This window comes from Salvelinus namaycush, chromosome 8 (genome assembly GCF_016432855.1).
Source record: "Salvelinus namaycush isolate Seneca chromosome 8, SaNama_1.0, whole genome shotgun sequence".
Taxonomy (NCBI): Eukaryota; Metazoa; Chordata; class Actinopteri; order Salmoniformes; family Salmonidae; genus Salvelinus; species Salvelinus namaycush.
In genome coordinates, this window is record NC_052314.1 from 46,251,181 (window position 1) to 46,271,169 (window position 19,989).

Sequence of the window (19,989 nt, forward strand, 5' to 3'; positions counted from 1 at the left end):
AAAAAACATGTATTGACGGATAGCCAGGGGCACAAAGTACTTAAACTTCTTATGGCTTAAATTCCGTTAACGGGATCGATATGACAACAGCCAGTGAAAGTGCAGGGCGCCAAATTCAAACAACAGAAATCTCATAATTAAAATTCCTCAAACATACAAATATTTTACACCATTTTAAAGATAAACTTGTTGTTAATCCCACCAGTGTCCAATTTCAAAAAGGCTTTACGACGAAAGCACAAACGATTATCTTAGGTCAGAGCCAAGTCACAGAAAAACACAGCCATTTTTCCAGCCAAAGAGAGGAGTCACAAAAAGCAGCAAGAGATAAAATTAATCACTAACCTTTGATGATCTTCATCAGATGACACTCATAGGACTTCATGTTACCCAATACATGTATGTTTTGTTCGATAAAGTTCATATTTATATCCAAAAATCTCAGTTTACATTGGTGCGTTACGTTCAGTAATGTTTTGCTTCCAAAACATCCGGTGATTTTGCAGAGAGCCATACAATTTACAGAAATACTCATCATAAATGTTGATGAAAATACAAGTGTTATGCATGGAACTTTAGATAAACTTCTCCTTGATGCAACCGCTGTGTCAGATTTCAAAAAAGCTTTACCGAAAAAGCACACCATGCAATAATCTGAGTACGGAGCTCAGACACAAAACAAGCCATACAGATATCCACCAGGTTGTGGAGTCAACAGAAGTCAGAAATAGCATTATAAATATTCACTTACTTTTGATGATCTTCATCAGAATGCACTCCCAGGAATCCCAGTTCCACAATGTTTGTTTTGTTCGATAAAGTCCATCATTTATGTCCAAATACCTCCTTTTTGTTTGCGCCTTTAGTTCACAAATCCAAATGAAGCCAGATGAAAAGTCAAAAAATTCCATTACAGTTCGTAGAAATATGTCAAACGATAAGTAGAATCAATCTTTAGGATGTTTTTAACATAAATCTTCAATGTTTCAACCGGAGATTTCTTTTGTCTTTAGAAATGCAATGGAACGCGGCTACCTCTCACGGGAGCGCGCCTGAATGAGCTCATGGCACTCTGGCAGACCTCTCACTCAATCAGCTCTCATTCTCCCCCACTTCACAGTAGGAGCCTCAAACAAGGTTCTAAAGACTTGACATCTAGTGGAAGCCTTAGGAAGTGCAATCGGACCAAATTTACACTCTATCTTGGATAGGCAAAGAGTTGAAAAACTACAAACCTCAGACAAACCTCAAATTGCAATTGGCTCAGAACAGGGCAGCACGGCTGGCCCTTGGATGTACACAGATAATATTAATAATATGCATGTCAATCTCTCCTGGCTGAAAGTGGAGGAGAGATTGACTTCATCACTACTTTTATTTATGAGAGGTATTGACATGTTGAATGCACCGAGCTGTCTGTCTAAACTACTGGCACACAGCTCGGACACCCATGCATACACCACAAGACATCTCTTCACAGTCCCCAAATCCAGAACAGACTATGAGAGGCACACAGTACTACAGAGCCATGACTACATGGAACTCTATTCCACATCAAGTAACTGACGCAAGCAGCAAAATTACATAAAAAAAAAAACACCTTACAGAACAGCGGGGACTGTGAAGCAACACAACCATTGGCACAGACACATGCACACACACACACGATAACATACGCACTATACATACACATGGATTTAGTACTGTAGATATGTGGTAGTGGTGGAGTAGGGCCCCGAGGGCACACAGTGTGTTGTGAAATCTGTGAATGTATTGTAATGTTTTAAAATTGCATCAACTGCCTTAATTTTGCTGGACCCCAGGAATAGTAGCTGTAAGGTCCCTCGGTCGAGCAGTGACTTTCAAACAGATTCAACCACAAAGACCAGGGAGGTTTTCCAATGCCTTTCAAAGAAGGTAGATAAAAAATAAAAAATAAAAAAAGCAGACATTGAATATCCCTTTGAGCTTGGTGAAGGTAATTACACTTTGGATGTTGTTTCAATACACCTAGTCACTACAAAGATACAGGCGTCCTTCCTAAATCAGTTGCCGGAGAGGAAGGAAACCGCTCAGGGATTTCACCATGAGGCCAAAGATGCTTTAAAACAGTTTGAGTTTACTAGCTGTGATAGGAGAAAACAGAGGATGGATCAACAACATTGGAGTTACTCCACAATACTAACCTATTTGACAGAGTGAAAAGGAGGAAGCTTGTACAGAATAAAAATATTCCAAAAGCATCCTGTTTGCAACAAGGCACAAAAGTTATACTGCAAAATAATTTGGTAAAGCACTTTACTTTGTGTCCTGAATACAAAGTGTTACGTTCGGGGCAAGTCCAATACAACACATTACAGAGTACCACTCTCCATATTTTCAAGCATAGTGCTGGCTACATCATGTTATGGGTATTTGGGCTGGGCGATATGGCATTAACATTTCTCAAACTTATGGCCGATTCACGATATACACTAGTATGTGGACACCTGCTCGTAATTCATTCCAAAATTATTAGCATTAATATGGAGTTGGTCCCCCCTTTGCTGCTAGAACAGCCTGTACTCTTCTGGGAAGGCTTTCCACTAGATGTTGGAACATTGCTGCAGGAACTTGCTTCCATTCAGCCACAAGAGCATTAGCGAGGTTGGGCACTGATGTTGGGCGATTAGGTCTTGCCTGCAGTCGGCGTTCCAAATCATCCCATAGGTGTTTGATGGGGTTGAGGTCAGAGCTCTGTGCAGGCCAGTCAAGTTCTTCCAAACCGATCGACAAACCATTTCTGTATGGACCTCGCTTTGTGCACAGGGGAATTGTGATGCTGAAACAGGAAAGGGGCTTCACCAAACTGTTGCCACAAAGTTGGAAGCACAGAATCGTCTAGAATGTCATTATATGCTGTTGCGTTAAGATTTTCCTTCACTGGAACTAAGTGGACTATCCTGAACCATGAAAAACAGCCCCAGACCATTATTCCTCCTTCACCCAACTTTACAGTTGGCACTATGCATTCTCCTGGCATCCGCCAAACCCAGATTTGTCTGTCAGACTGCCAAATGGTGACGCGTGATTCATGCACTCACTCCAGAGAACGCGTTTCCACTACTCCAGAGTCCAATGGCGGTGAGCTTTACACCAATCCAGCCGACGGTTGGCATTGCGCATGGTGATCTTAAGCTTATGTGCAACTGCTTGGCCATGGAAACCCATTTCATGAAGCTCCCGACAAACAGTTCTTCTGCTGACGTTGCTTCCAGAGGCAGTTTGGAACTCGGTAAGGAGTGTTGTATTTATTATGGATCCCCATTAGCTGCTGCCTGGGGTCCGGCAGAATTAAGGCATTTATAAAATGTTAAAAACATTACAATACATTCATTACAGAATTCATAACACATTAAGTGTGTGCCCCCAGGCCAATACTCCACTACAACATATCTACAACACAAAATCAAATGTGTACGTGTGTGTATAGTGCATATGTTATCATGTGTGTGTATGCATGTGTCACTTCACAGTCCCCGCTGTTCCATAAGGTGAATTTTCACTTGCTTTTTAAATCTGATTCTACTGCTTGTATCAGTTACCTGATGTGGAATAGAGTTCCATGTAGTCATGGATCTATGTAGTACTGTGCGCCTCCCATAGTCTGTTCTGGACTTGGGGACTGTGAAGAGACCTCTGGTGGCATGTCTTGTGGAGTATGCATGGGTGTCCGAGCTGTGTGCTAGTATTTTAAAAACAGACAGCTCGGTACCTTCAGCTTGTCAACCCCTCTTACGAAAACAAGTAATGATGTCAATGTCTCTTCCACTTTGAAAAATGAGGGATTGGCATGCATGTCATTAATGTTAGCTCTCAGTGTACTTTTAAGGGCCAGCCATGCTGCCCCGTCTGAGCCAACTGCAATTTTCCCAAGTCCCTCTTTGTGGCGCCTGACCACACTACTTAACAGTAGTCCATGTGCAACAAAACTAGGGCCTGTAGGACCTGCCTTGTTGATAGTGTTAAGAATGCAGAGCAGCGCCTTATTATGGATAGACTTCTCCCCATCTTAGCTACTGTGGTATCCATATTTTTTGACCATGACAGTTTACAATCCAGGGTAATTCCAAGCAGTTTAGTCACCTCAACTTGCTCGATTTCCACATTATTCATTACAAGATGTAGTTGAGGTTTAGGGTTTAGTATTTGCCCAAATACAATGCTTTTAGTTTTGGAAATATTTAGGACTAACTTATTCCTTGCTGCTCATTCCGAAACTGCAGCTCTTTGTTAAATGTTGCAGTCATTTCAGTCACTGTAGTAGCTGACGTGTATAGTGTTGAGTCATCCGCATACATAAACACACTGGCCTTGCTCAAAGCCAGTGGCATGTTGTTAGTAAAGCAAGGGGCCTAAACAGCTACCCTGGGGAATTCCTGCTTCTACCTGGATTATGTTTGAGAGGCTTCCATTAAAGAACACCCTCTGTGTTCTGTTAAACAAGTAACTCTTCATCCACATTATAGCAGGGGGTGTAAAGTCATAACACATATGTTTTTCCAGCAGCAGACTATGATAGATAATGTCAAAAGCTGCACTGAAGTCTAACAAGACAGCCCCCACAATCATTTTATCATCAATTTCTCTCAGCCAATTATCAGTCATTTGTGTTAGTACTGTGCTTGTTGAGTGTCCTCTATATGCGTGCTGAAAGTCTGTTGTCAATTTGTTTACTGTGAAATAGCATTGTATCTGGTCAAACACAATTTTTTCCAGAAGTTTAATAAGGGTTGGTAACAGGCTGATTGGTCGGGTATTTGAGCCAGTAAAGGGGGCTTTACTACTCTTGGGTAGCGGAATGACTTTAGCTTCCCTCCAGGCCTGAGGGCACACGTCCTCTAGTAGGCTTAAATTGAAAATGTGGTAAATAAGAGTGGCAATATCGTCCGCCATTATCCTCAGTAATTTTCCATCCAGAATTTCAGACCCCGGTGGCTTGTCATTGCTGATAACAATTTTTTCACCTCTTCCACACTTGGCTTTATGGAATTCAAAAAGTACAATTCTTGTCTTTCATAATCTGGTCAGATATACTTGGATGTGTAGTGTCAGTGTTGGTTGCTGGCATGTCATTCCTAAGTTTGTTTATCTTGCTATGAAAAAGTCATTAAAGTAGTTGGCAATATCAGTGGGTTTTGTGATTAATGAGCCATCTGATTCAATGAATGAAGGAGCCGAGTTGGCTTTTTTCCCAAAAATGTAATTTAAGGTACTCCAAAGCTTTTTACTATCATTCATGTTTGTTTCATAGTATAGTTTATTTGTATTTATCTTAGTCACATGAGTTCTTAATTTGCTGTACGTTTGCCAATCAGTTGGGCTGCCAGACTTATTTGCCATACCTTTTGCATCATCCCTCTCGACCATAACATTTTTCAATTCCTCATCAATCATAGGGGATTTAACAGTTTTTACAGTCATTTTCTTAAATGGGTGCGTGCTGATTAGTAACTGGAATAAGCAATTTCATAAGTGTCAAGTGCAGTGTCTGATTGCTCCTCATGACAACACAGACCAGCAAATATTCTTTACATCATAAACATATGAATCACTACAAAACTTATTGTATGACCTCTTATACACTATATATTAGGCCCAGCCTTTGGAACTTTAGTTTTCCTAGATATGGCTATTATATTGTGATTAGGGTTGCACATTTTGGGGAATATTCAGAGGTGGAAACTTCCCGTGGGAATTAACAGGAATATGGGAATTAACGGAAATATATGCAAATTAATATTAATACCATTTAAATGCTTATCTTTTTTGCATTGGATATATTTACCATATCATATGGAGACAGAAACATAAACCTTTACCTTGTCATAAGTAGACATAATTGCAAATGATTAAAACCTTCTAATAGAAATATAACAATTTAGTTACGAATTGAACTTTAATTAAAATGAGTTGACTCTTCACATGGAATGATTTCACTGAACAACAAAAGGGATTATTGAATGATCCATCGCATCTCCTAAAAACATTTGACATACATCTGTAAAATTATAGTCTAGAAACTAAAGCTTTGGTTGTCTTCCTCTCAGGCTTCCATGTCTTCTTCCTGGACCTCCTCAATGTCCACCTCTTGAACATTAGACTCTGAGGCCTCATCTTCACTGTTACTTTCCAACCTTGTTGAGGATAGCTCGTTGTCAGGCTCAAAAAGCCTCAAATTTCCCCAGATGGCCACCAATTTTTCAACCCTTGTATTGGTCAGCCTGTTGCATGCTTTGGTGTGTCTGTTCCCAAACAAGGACCAGTTGCGCTCTGAGGCGGCTGATGTTGGTGGGATTTAGAGGATGATGGTGGCAACAGGGGAAAGAGCCCCAGATCCACAAAGCCCCTTCCACCAGGTGGCCGATGAGATATGTTGGCACGATTGCATCTCCATCCCAAAGCCCTTGCTTGGAAGTGTACTTCGCCAGACTGCCAAGAACCTTGCCCTCATCCAGGCCAAGGTGGCGAGACACGGTAGTGATGACAGCATATGCCTAGTTGATCTCTGCCCCAGACAGGGTTCTCTTGCCAGCATACTTGGGGTCCAACATGTATGCTGCAGCGTGTATGGACTTCAGGCAGAAGTCTTTACACTTTTTGATGTATTTCAGAACTGCAGTTTCCTCTGGTGGGAGCAACAGTGAAGTGGGCAGTACAGATTTCTTCTCTTACATCTGCAAGCAGATTCTGAACATCAGACAGGCTGGCATTGTCTCCCTCAATCCGTGCAATGGCTACTGCTATAGGATTCAGGAGTTTCAGGTTGCTTACCACTCTCTTCCAAAATGCATCATCCAGGAGGATCCTCTCGATGGGGCTGACGATATCGGCAGACTGTGATATGGCTATTTCTTGGAGAGACTCCTTCCCTTCCAGGAGAGTGTCAGACATGACGACAACACCACCCCAATGGGTGTTGCTGGGCAGCTTCAATGTGGTGCTCTTATTCTTTTCACTTTGCTTGGTGAGGTAGATTGCTGCTATAACTTTATGACCCTTCACATACCTAACCATTTCCTTGGCTCTCTTGTAGAGTGCATCCATTGTTTTCAGTGCCAAGATGTCCTCGAGGAGCAGATTCAATGCATGAGCAGCACAGCCAATGGGTGTGAAGGTAGGACTCCTCCACTTTAGACCAAGCAGCATTGTCTGTCACCAGTGCAAATACCTTCTGTGGTCCAAGGTCATTGATGACTGCCTTCAGCTCATCTGCAATGTAGAGACCGGTGTGTCTGTTGTCCCTTGTCTGTGCTCTTGTAGAAGACTGGTTGAGGGGTGAAGATGTAGTTAATTATTCCTTGCCCACGAACATTCAACCACCCATCAGAGATGATTGCAATACAGTCTGCTTTCTCTATGATTTGCTTGACCTTCACTTGAACTCTGCATCCAGAAAATTAGTAGATAAAGCATGTCTGGTTGGAGGGGTGTATGCTGGGCGAAGAACATTCAGAAATCTCTTCCAATACACATTTCCTGTGAGCATCAGAGGTGAACCAGTTGCATACACAGCTCGAGCAAGACATTTATCAGCATTTCTCTGACTACGTTCCTCCATTGAGTCAAAAAAAACTTCCGATTCCAGGAGGACCATGAGCTGTTGCTATCGATAAGGTGTCTCAATTCATAATTTTATCCTCGAATAGAAGTAGAGGGACTTTTGTCAGAGGTTGCTTGTTGTGAGAGCTGAGGGAAATTCATGCACTTGGCCAGATGATTCTGCATCTTTGTTACATTCTTCACAAATGATTTGGCACAGTATTTGCAAATACTGGCTATTGTTCTGAGCGCCGTCTCAGATTATTGCATGGTTTGCTTTTTCCGTAAAGTTTTTTTGAAATCTGACACAGCGGTTGCATTAAGGAGAGGTATATCTATAATTCCATGTGTATAACTTCTATTATCATCTACATTTATGATGAGTATTTCTGTTGAAACGATGTGGCTATGCAAAATCACTTGATGTTTTTGGAACTAGTGAACGTAACACGCCAAACAATGGATGCACTCTACAAGAGAGCCAAGGAAATGGTTAGGTATGTGAAGGGTCATAAAGTTATAGCAGCAATCTCAGATTTATTGATATCAATATGAACTTTATCATACAAAACATACATGTATTGTGTAACATGAAGTCCTATGAGTGTCATCTGATGAAGATCATCAAAGGTTAGTGATTAATTTTATCTCTATTTCTGCTTTTTGTGAAAGCTATCTTTCGCTGGAAAAATGGCTGTGCTTATTGTGGTTTGGTGGTGACCTAACATAATCGTTTGTAGTGCTTTCGCTGAAAAGCCTATTTGTAATCAGACACTGTGGTGGGATTAACAACAAGATTACCTTTAAAATGATATAAGACATGTATGTTTGAGGAATTTTAATTATGAGATTTCTGTTTGAATTTGGCGCCCTGCGCTTTATCTGGCTGTTGTCATATCGATCCCGTTAGCGGGATTGCAGTTATAAGTAGTTGACTGGGCTTACCTTGGTCTGTTTCTTCTCAGTGGCGTAGACAATGGATGTGCAGCACACCTCAGCGATCTTGCGTCCCTCACCGTAGAAGGACCAGCAGCAGATCTCGTCCCCGAGCACATCCTTGACAAACAGGACGCGCCCGTTGAAGCGCAGCCCCAGTTTATCAAACAGCTCAATGTTTTTCAACAGGTTGTCGTCCGAGTTACTGAAGGAGAGGGAAAAGCAAGGCTTAGGGTCAATCCCAAAGACACAGCACCATTGTCGACATGCAGAGAGCGTGATATCCTGACTTGAGAAGCATCACCCCTTGGCAACAATGCCTGACATACATGAAACCCTGAAATCTCAAATTGAAATATTTGGTTTTACATTTCTAAAAAGTAGGCAGTAAGTAATGTAACTTTTTTGTTGCTTAGCTTAATTGTGGCAGTGCTTGCTAAAAGAGTGACTTTGGGCATGGAATCCCCTATTAAGTCAACAGCAGCTATAACATGATGACTTATTGGATATACCTAAACTCCTGGGCAATGTTCCCTCTAAGCTGCGCGCATGTGACCACGCAACTCCCTCAGGACTTCCGCGCAGAGGAAATGCTGGCCCGCGCAAGATTGAACTTCACTAGAGTTGCCCCATTAGTTTACACATCTTTCCTTAAACAGATCGTTTCCTTCTAATGTTTGAATTGCGATCAAATCAACAAAGGTTTGTTGCATTGAAAGTGGCTGATACTAACTTTGCAAGATTGAGTCAGTAATTTTGATGTAGCAGGTCGTTCAATAATCTGCTGTCGAGTATGTGCTTTTGAGATCAAAGAGCAGATTTTACAGCCCTCAACTTGCACATTTGTTGATATCCTTTCCTATTTAGCAAGTTACAAGCCCAGTTATAGCATTTTTTTGGTCAGCAATGGTAGAGTGATTGCTTCCTATCAAAGCACAAAACCTGAACATTTCTTGCTATCTTTCAAAAGAGAGTTTGGTAAGAGCTTTGATTGCTCTTAAGACAGTGTTGTATTTTGAGACTGGCTTTTTTTCTTGCATATTCAAGCCTATAGGCAGAGGGTAGCCTACATTTTTGTCTGGTTATTGTAATAAATTAATTGTATTTTGTAGTTTCTTGCATCATACACAAACACAATAGCCTACAACGCAATTTCCAGTCACCTATTACACCCATGGTGTTTACAGAACTTTTTTGTTTTGTTTGGACAAGTGACTTGGGCTTTAGGACAAGTAATATCAAGCCCTGCATAATGTTTTTTTAAAGTCTCATGGAATGTAGGCCTACGTTGAACACATAGAGGCTACAATAGGCTATATATCCCCAAAAATCTATAGCCATTTCCATGCGAAAATGTTATGATAGGATTTGCATAGTTTTTCTTGTCAGGCCACTGATAGGCCTATTAGACTCAAATAGCCACAGTAGCCTACTTGGCCACAGTCTAAAACTGCAACTGGTGTTTTTAAATCACCGATGAAGGATTTTGAGACTGATTCCCTGACCTGTCAATGTTTTTAATTTGCTGTTTTATGATTTTGTTATACTCTTGTGAATTCTATGGTTTTTACTAGATTACTTGTAGTTTTGCATGTTGTCTCTGTAATTGTGTAATGACTTGGTGCTGCCTATCTTGGTCAGGACGCTCTTGAAAAAGAGATTTCAAATCTCAATGAGCCCTTCCTGGTTAAATAAAGGTTAATTAAAAAATTAAATAAAGCGGGTAGAGTTGAATTTCAAAGTAAACGTGTGCCGGAAGTTGCACAGAATGCTCAGTGTTCAAGTTTCCGATCCCAAGACCTGAAATTTGCTCAGTGTCTGAAAAATTGAGGGAACATTGTTCCTGAATATCAACAGTACCTGGTGTGCTAACCAAATAGGGCTATCTTCTGTATAACACCCCTACCTTGTCACAACTGATTTGCTCAAACGCATTAAGAAGGAAAGAAATTCCACAAATTAACAAGGCACACCTATTAATTGAAATGCATTCCAGGTGACTACCTCATGAAGCTGGTTGAGAGAATGCCAAGAGTGTGCAAAGCTGTCATCAAGGCAAAGGGTGGCTACTATGAAGAATCTCAAATATAAAATATATTTTGATTTGTTTAACACTTTTTTGGTTACTACATGATTCCATGTGTTATTTCATAGATTTGATGTCTTCACTATTATTCTACAATGTAGTCAAAATAAAGAAAACCCTTGAATGAGTAGGTGTGTCCCCAAAAAATTGTGCTTGTTTTGCATGTTATTTTGGCATTAATACGTGTCACATATCAGTTCACAAACAAGGTAAAAAAAATCTTTGAGTTAATAAAGCCGCATACAAACACGGTCTATTTTTTGCATTCTTGAGTAAGGCAGCTCCAAAATGCAGGTGTTTCAGCCTACCTCAGTGCTTTCTGTGGTGGTGGGGTAGCCAGCGGAAAATACAAAAGAGTAGGGGTTGGTAATGTTCTCTATTTGCGCCTTGATTGGCTCAGAGTTCTGTCACTCATGAGGACACTATGTCACCGAAAATTCAAGCACCTTGGGTGCTGCCATAGAGTTACATTAGAAGTGCCCATCCAAGAAGGCACGTTATATCTACAGTAGCTTTGATTGGACTGATCATGTCAACATCATACTTTCAAAATCTTAGCTAGCAAGTCAACAATCTACTGGTAAATTATTTTCAATCCTTGTCATACGAAGATAAATAATGAAGATAAATTATAGATAAAAAGTATCGGTGCTCATTGGCCATTGCACATAAACATTACACAACAAGTTGAAAATCACAAATTCAACAATGAGTGGTTTGGAAGGAATCAGTGGCTGACTGCAAGTGTTGCAAAGCAATCACTAGCCTGCTATTCAGTGGAGTGTGTGTGTGGTCCAAGTCTGGGTTCAAGGGTCTCTTTTTCAAGCTAAAAAGGATAAACATTCAACATTGGCCATGCTGTCAATCCTGCATGACTTCTGCCATGCTCAAAACTGGAATCACGGAAATCTCAGACTGCCCTCCCCTCCACCAGCCTCTAGCTGACTTGCCGGTGAACCAGTCTACCTCTAGTGAATTTAACTGTGATGTACTAGATGCTTTGCTTAAGATTGATGTAAAACAAAACTCCATGCTTGATCCATTTTTGCAGCAGCTCTACCCCCGATTGCGGAATCATTAACTCATAATGTGGAGACCCTTGTGACTTAATTATCTCCGTCTTTCTAAACTTTATTGCCTAGCTAAATGATTAGAACCATTGATTAATTCTCAGCTAAGACCTTTCTTATCTTTGAAATGTACACCAGTCAGGTTTTAGACCAGGTCATAGCACTCTCTCTGCGGCATCCTTAGTTACATGTATAAATGATGTGGGTAATGGTATAGATAAAAGGCAACATTGTGCTGGCCTCTTCATTGATGTGTCACTACTATCACTCGCTACTGTTGATCACTCACTGCTAATTCCGAGGCTTTCCTCAATTGGCCGAGACAAGGCTTGTTAAAAATTACTTGAAAGATGGAACTCAAATGTGTATCTACTGATGGTGTTAAATCTGGACATAACGAAAGGTGTCCCGCAGGGGTCGATTCTGGGTCTGAACTTTATACTGTTTACATGAACAATACTGACTTTTCTGTTAAAATAAATTGACCTGCACTTGTATGCTGCACCGATGACACTGTTGTGTATGCCATTGCCTCCACGATGTCACAGGAAGGCCATAAAGATCATCAAGGACAACAACCACCCGAGCCACTGCCTGTTCAACCCGCTATCATCCAGAAGGCGAGGTCAGTACAGGTGCATCAAAGCAGGGACCGAGAGACTGAAAAACAGCTTCTATCTCAAGGCCATCCGACTGTTAAACAGCCACCACTAACATCAAGTGGCTGCTGCCAACATACTGACTCAACTCCAGCTCACTTTAATAATGGAAATTGATGGAAATTGATCAAAAATGTATCACTAGCCACTTTAAACAATGCCACTTAATATAATGTATATTTATATACTGTACTCTATATCATCTACTGCATCTTGCCATCTTTATGTAATACATGTATCACTAGCCACTTTAAATTATGCACTTTTATGTTTACATACCCTACATTACTCATCTCATATGTATATACTGTACTCGATACCATCTACTGCATCTTGCCTATGCCGTTCTGTACCATCACTCATTCATATATCTTTATGTACATATTCTTTATCCCTTTACACTTGTGTGTATAAGGTAGTAGTTGTGGAATTGTTAGGTTAGATTACTCGTTGGTTATTACTGCATTGTCGGAACTAGAAGCACAAGCATTTCGCTACACTCGCATTAACATCTGCTAACCATGTGTATGTGACAAATAAAATTTGATTTGATTTGACCAGGCCCTATCGGAACAACAGTATGCTTTCATTGTATTACAGAAAAACTGGCCTGAAATTAGTATTGAATACATGTAAAACGAAGTACAGGTTGATCTCTAGACTGCATAAAATGAACTGATGATTTAAGCATATGTACTTCGGATGGTGCCAATATTTGTATTATGTATTTATTATAGATCCCCATTAGCTGCTGCCAAAGCAGTAGCTACTCTTCTTGGGGTCCAACAAAATTAAGACAGTTTATACCATTTTAAAAACATTACAATACAGTCACAGATTTCACAACACACTGTGTGCCCTCAGGCACCTACTCCACCACCACATACAGTGGGGAGAACAAGTATTTGACACACTGCCGATTTTGCAGGTTTTCCTACTTACAAAGCATGTAGAGGTCTGTAATTTTTATCATATGTACACTTCAACTGTGAGAGACGGAATCTAAAACAAAAATCCAGAAAATCACATTGTATGATTTTTAAGTAATTAATTTGCATTTTATTGCATGACATAAGTATTTGATACATCAGAAAAGCAGAACTTAATATTTGGTACAGAAACCTTTGTTTGCAATTACAGAGATCATACGTTTCCTGTAGTTCTTGACCAGGTTTGCACACACTGCAGCAGGGATTTTGGCCCACTCCTCCATACAGACCTTCTCCAGATCCTTCAGGTTTCGGGGTTGTCGCTGGGCAATACGGACTTTCAGCTCCCTCCAAAGATTTTCTATTGGGTTCAGGTCTGGAGACTGGCTAGGCCACTCCAGGACCTTGAGATGCTTCTTACGGAGCCACTCCTTAGTTGCCTTGGCTGTGTGTTTTGGGTCGTTGTCATGCTGGAAGACCCAGCCACGACCCATCTTCAATGCTCTTACTGAGGGAAGGAGGTTGTTGGCCAAGATCTCGCGATACATGGCCCCATCCATCCTCCCCTCAATACGGTGCAGTCGTCCTGTCCCCTTTGCAGAAAAGCATCTCCAAAGAATGATGTTTCCACCTCCATGCTTCACGGTTGGGATGGTGTTCTTGGGGTTGTACTCATCCTTCTTCTTCCTCCAAACACGGCGAGTGGAGTTTAGACCAAAAAGCTCTATTTTTGTCTCATCAGACCACATGACCTTCTCCCATTCCTCCTCTAGATCATCCAGATCATCCAGCTGGCTTGAGCAGGGGGACCTTGCGTGCGCTGCAGGATTTTAATCCATGACGGCGTAGTGTGTTACTAATGGTTTTCTTTGAGACTGTGATCCCAGCTCTCTTCAGGCCATTGACTAGGTCCTGCCGTGTAGTTCTGGGCTGATCCCTCACCTTCCTCATGATCATTGATGCCCCACGAGGTGAGATCTTGCATTGAGCCCCATACCGAGGGTGATTGACCGTCATCTTCAACTTCTTCCATTTTCTAATAATTGCGCCAACAGTTGTTGCCTTCTCACCAAGCTGCTTGCCTATTGTCCTGTAGCCCATCCCAGCCTTGTGCAGGTCTACAATTTTATCCCTGATGTCCTTACACAGCTCTCTGGTCTTGGCCATTGTGGAGAGGTTGGAGTCTGTTTGATTGAGTGTGTGGACAGGTGTCTTTTATACAGGTAACGAGTTCAAACAGGTGCAGTTAATACAGGTAATGAGTGGAGAACAGGAGGGCTTCTTAAAGAAAAATTAACAGGTCTGTGAAAGCCGGAATTCTTACTGGTTGGTAGGTGATCAAATACTTATGTCATGCAATAAAATGCAAATTAATTACTTAAAAATCATACAATGTGATTTTCTGGATTTTTGTTTTAGATTCCGTCTCTGACAGTTGAAGTGTACCTATGATAAAAAATTACAGACCTCTACATGCTTTGTAAGTAGGAAAACCTGCAAAATCGTCAGTGTATCAAATACTTGTTCTCCCCACTGTATCTACAGTACTAAATCCATATGGATGTATAGTGCGTATGTTATCGTGTGTGTGTATGCATGTGTCTGTGCCAATGTTTGTGTTGCTTCACAGTCCCCGCTGATCCATAAAGGTGTTTTTTAACATGTTATTTAAATAAATGTCACTGCTTGAGTAGGTTACTTAATGTGGTATAGAGTTCCATGTAGTCATGGCTCTGTAGTACTGTGTGCCTCCCATAGTCTGTTCTGGATTTGGGGACTGTGAAGAGACCTCTTGTGGCATGTCTGGTAGGGTATGCATGGGTGTCCGAGCTGTGTGCCAGTAGTTTAGACAGACAGCTCGGTGCGTTCAACATGTCAATACCTCTCATAAATAAAAGTAGTGATGAAGTTGTCATGACGTTGCCCTCTTTGGGTACAGCGAGCATCATCCCCCTCTCTCTGCCTCCTACAACCAGGCTGCTGTGGTCAGAGAGGTCGTACATTCCTAGGGAAGATCCTCATGGCCACACAGTATAGAGACAGAGTGAGTTTTCATAGAGAACAAAGGAATTTCTTCCACTTCACAGAACTTGAGGTCCGAACAACATTTACGTTCCGGAGAAGGTATAAAAGATCGGTGAAGAATCCAGCTACGAACTGGTCCGTTTGTTACAACTTGGGGAAGCTCATGGGAGACGGTGCGGCCACATTACCATACAGCTGTTTATATAATAGCCTCAGATATGAGGTTTACATCTAATTGTTGTATAAGATGAATGAGGATGATACTGTTTGTAAAATTGTGTAATGTGATTTTGGACTGTTTAATGAAGGAAACTCCAATTCCCTTTTGAGTTAAACTAAATCAGAGGACCGCCCATGAGCCCAGTTAGGGTCGGGCATCCTGGGACAGGCCCTTTTCTGCAACTTCCGAATAAAACCCCCACTCGGGTTTTCTATCACCAGACCATGTTTCTCTCAATCACGAGAGGACAAAGGTTGCAGACCAGCTTACCTCAATAACAAGAGGGCCAAGGTTTGAGACCAGACTGCTGAATCTTTTAACCATCCCTCGTGTTTAAACTCTTAGACTATCGATACCGACAGAATAAGAACAAGTCTTTGATATTAATTACTAGTCTGCAGCTAGGAATTCGGTATCATTGAACGCGAAGAACGACAACCGCCGAAACACCTATCCATAACGACATGAATGAATGTCACTCTGAACAATCCACTCTAACCACGACAGAGAGAGAGAGAGAGAGAGGACGGAAACTCTCCAACAGAAACAAACTTTTCAGTAGAGATCCCGACGACACACTGAGCGTAAATATATATATTGATTGCAATTGTTCCCGAATGAGTGAGCGTTCATGTGCAAAGGATTAGCATTTCAATTGTTATAATTATCAACTCTGTAGCGACTTCTCATCTGACCCCCACTCCCCCTTTGTCTAACAAGCCGCCATGTCGGTTTAGCCCACTAGGGCACGTTCCCCTATCATTTCTTGTAACCATATTTACTTTGTTTGTTTGTTTATGCATTTCTGTGAATTACTTAGTTAGTAAATAAATGATTTAAGACAATTGATGTATGGATGACTCATAGTGAAGACTGGGTTCGTGCAGATAACCAACAATTTACGACGTTTGGAATGAGACTAACGTGAGGTAAAATAAATAATTCATTCATTCAGATATGAAAATACCTGAAAAGTTATATTAGGAAAATTATAACTTTGTAATCTGAATATTTTCCTTGGTGCCCCGACTTCCTAGTTAATTACAGTTACATGATTAATCAGTTTAATCACGTAATACTAATTACAGAGAATCTTTGATAAAAAAAAAGTTTTCATTTAATGATAGTAAAGACACGACAAAGTCAATCTCTCCTCCACGTTCAGCCAGGAGAGATTGCATATTATTAATATTAGCTCTTTGTGTACATCCAAGGGCCAGCCGTGCTGCCCTGGTCTGAGCCAATTGCAATTTTCCTAAGTCCTTTTTTGTGGCACCTGACCACACGACTGAACAGTAGTCAAGGTGTGACAAAACTAGGGCCTGTAGGACCTGCCTTGTTGATAGTGTCATTAAGGCAGAACAACGCTTTATTATAGACAGACTTCTCCCCATCTTAGCTACTACTGCATCTGTTGACCATGACAGTTTCCAATCTAGTGTTACCCCAAGCAGTTTAGTCATCTCAAACTGCTCAATTTCCACATGATTTTTTACAAGAATTAGTTGAGGTTTAGGGTTTAATGAGTGTTTTGTTCCAAATACAATGCTTAAAGTTTTAGAAATATTTAGGGCTAACTTATTAGTTGCCACCCACTCTGAAACTAACTGCAGCTCTTTGTTGAGTGTTGCAATCATTTCAGTCGCTGGAATAGCTGACGTGTATAGTGTTGTATAGTGTTGAGCCATCCGCATACATAGACACTCTGGTTTTACTCAAAGTCTGTGGCATGTCGTTAGTAAAAATAGAAAAAAGCAAGGGGCCTAAACAGCTATCCTGGGGCATTCCTGATTCTAACTGGATTATATTTGAGAGGCTTCCATTTAAGAACACCCTCATTGTTCTGTTAGACAAGTGACTCTTTATCCCCGTTATAGCAGGGGGTGTAAAGCCATAACAAATACGTTTTTCCAGCAGCAGACTATGATCGATAATGTCAAAAGCTGCACTGAAGTCTAACAAGACAGCCCCCACAATCATTTTATCATCAATTTCTCTCAGCCAATCATCAGTCATTTGTGTAAGTGCTGTGCTTGTTGAGTGTTCTTCCCTATAAGCATGCTGAAATTCTGTTGTCGATTTGTTTACTGTGAAATAGCATTGTATCTGGTAAAACACATTTTCCCAGAAGTTTACTAAACAGCCTGATTGGTTGGCTATTTGAGACATTAAAGGGGGCTTTACTATTCTTGGGTAGCGGAATGACTTTAGCTTCCTTCCAGGCCTGAGGGCACAAGCTCTCTAGTAGGCTTAAATTGAAGATGTGGCAAATAGGAGTGTCAATATCGTCTGCTATTATCCTCAGTAATTCTCCACCCAGGTTGTAAGATCCCGGTGGCTTGTCATCACTAGATGACGGCTCAAGATGGCGTAGCAGTGCAGACGTGGTTTGTCGTCCTCTCGTGTACTTGTGTACTTTTCGTATACATTTCAATTTATTTTCAATCTCTTTTCCACTTTTAAATTAAATATACCTTCCGGTAACCTGCCTCACCCAATGTGACACGGATCCGCTATTTTTTAGACCTCATAGCCAGAACCTCCATCCAAAGCTAGCCAGCTAATTAGCTACTAGCTATTCAGCCATTGTTAGCCACTACTAGCGACCTTTCCTTCTGCAGACACCAGACGTTTTTTTTTGCCTGGATAATACTTGCCAGCATTGGACTGTTTTCTCCACTACAACACCGGATTCCTGCCGTAAACCCTGGACCATTACTCCTGATCATCACAGCTAGCTAGCTGCCACCGAGTGACCCAGCCCCTAAGCTAGCACTGAGCCAGGCCCACCTCCCGGCCTACTCTGTGATCACCCGGCTACTCAGCCGATGCCTTCCGGACTCTACCTCAAGACGGCTAGAATCCACCACTTCGCCGGATCCTTGCCGTAAGCTCTGGACCTGTGCATCAGATCATCGCTGCTACCGAGTGGCTATAGTGGCTGACGCCCCTGCCCCAAAGCTAGCACCAGTTAGCCGTGAGCCAGGCGCATCTCCCGACTAGCAAACAAAATTACTACAACTACCTCTTTCGCCATCTGGTCTGGACCCTTTGTCGACACAGCGCCCCGCAGTACCACCACGACTGGTCCGCCAACTTAACCCCATCCGCTGTGCCCTCAACCGGACTTCGCCGGACGTCAGAGCTGACGCTTCTACTTACCCCGGCCTGCTAACTTTAAACGCCGTGTCTCCCGCGTGCTAGCGTAGTAACAACTACCTCGCGGCTTCCCTGTTCCATCTATTGCTGTTCACTGGACCCTATGAACTTGGCTACATAGCTGATGCCTGCTGGACTGTTCATTAATCACGGTACTCCATTTTGTTTATTTCTTGTTTGTCTGTCGGCCCCAACTCAGGCCCTGTGTGTAGTTAACCGACCCACCCTGCCCATTCATTGCCATTTTACCTGTTGTTGTTGTCTTAGCTGATGTTGTCTTACCCGTTGTTGCCTTGGCTAGCTCTCCCAAACAACACCTGTGATTGCTTTATGCCTCGCTTTATATATCTCTCTCAAATGTCAATATGCCTCGCACACTGTTGTTTAAGATAGTTATTATTGTCTTAGTTTACTGCGGAGCCCCTAGTCCCACTCAACATGCCTCAGATTCCTCCTTTGTCCCACCTCCCACACGTGATGACCTAACCCAGCATAACTAGCCCGTCCAGAGATGCAACCTCTTATCACTCTGTGCCTGGGTTTACCTCCACTGTACCCGCACCCCACTATACCAGTCTGTACATTATGCCCCGAATCTAGTCTACCACACCCAGAAATCTGCTCCTTTTATTATCTGTCCCCAAAGCACTAGACGACCAGTTTTGATAGCCTTCGGCCGTACCCTCATCCTACTCCTCCTCTGTTCCTTGGGTGATGTGGAGGTTAACCCAGGCCCTGCGTGTCCCCAGGCACTCTCATCTGTTGACTTCTGTAACCGAAGAAGCCTTGGTTTCATGAATGTTAACATCAGAAGCCTCCTCCCTAAGTTTGTTTTACTCACTGCTTTAGTAGACTCCGCCAACCCTGATGTCCTTGCCGTGTCTGAATCCTGGCTAAGGAAGGCCGCCAAAAATTCTGAGATTTCCATCCCCAACTACAACATTTTCCGTCAAGATAGAACTGCCAAAGGGGGAGGAGTTGCAATCGACTGCAGAGATAGCCTGCAGAGTTCTGTCATACTTTAAAGGTCTATGCCCAAACAGTTCGAGCTTCTAATTTTAAAAATGAATCTCTCCAGAAATAAGTCTCTCACTGTTGCCGCCTGTTATAGACCCCCCTCAGCTCCCAGCTGTGCGCTGGACACCATATGTGAAATGATTGCACCCCAGCTATCTTCAGAGTTCGTTCTCCTAGGTGACCTAAACTGGGATATGCTTAACACCCCGGCAGTCCTCGAATCTAAGCTAGATGCCCTCAATCTCACACAAATTATCAAAAGGAACCCACCAGGTACAACCCTAAATCCATAAACATGGGCACCCTC

The 19,989-nt window shown here is 42.0% G+C and overlaps 1 protein-coding gene across 1 annotated transcript in view; it reads right to left on the minus strand.

The window, feature by feature from the left end:
• The window catches only part of LOC120051937 (BTB/POZ domain-containing adapter for CUL3-mediated RhoA degradation protein 1-like), a 45,857-nt gene that overhangs the window by 3,745 nt on the left and 22,123 nt on the right, over positions 1-19,989 (minus strand). The window contains exon 6 of the mRNA XM_038998819.1: positions 8,527-8,722. Coding sequence (XP_038854747.1) covers positions 8,527-8,722 — 196 coding nt within the window. The remainder of the gene's footprint in view (positions 1-8,526; positions 8,723-19,989) is intronic.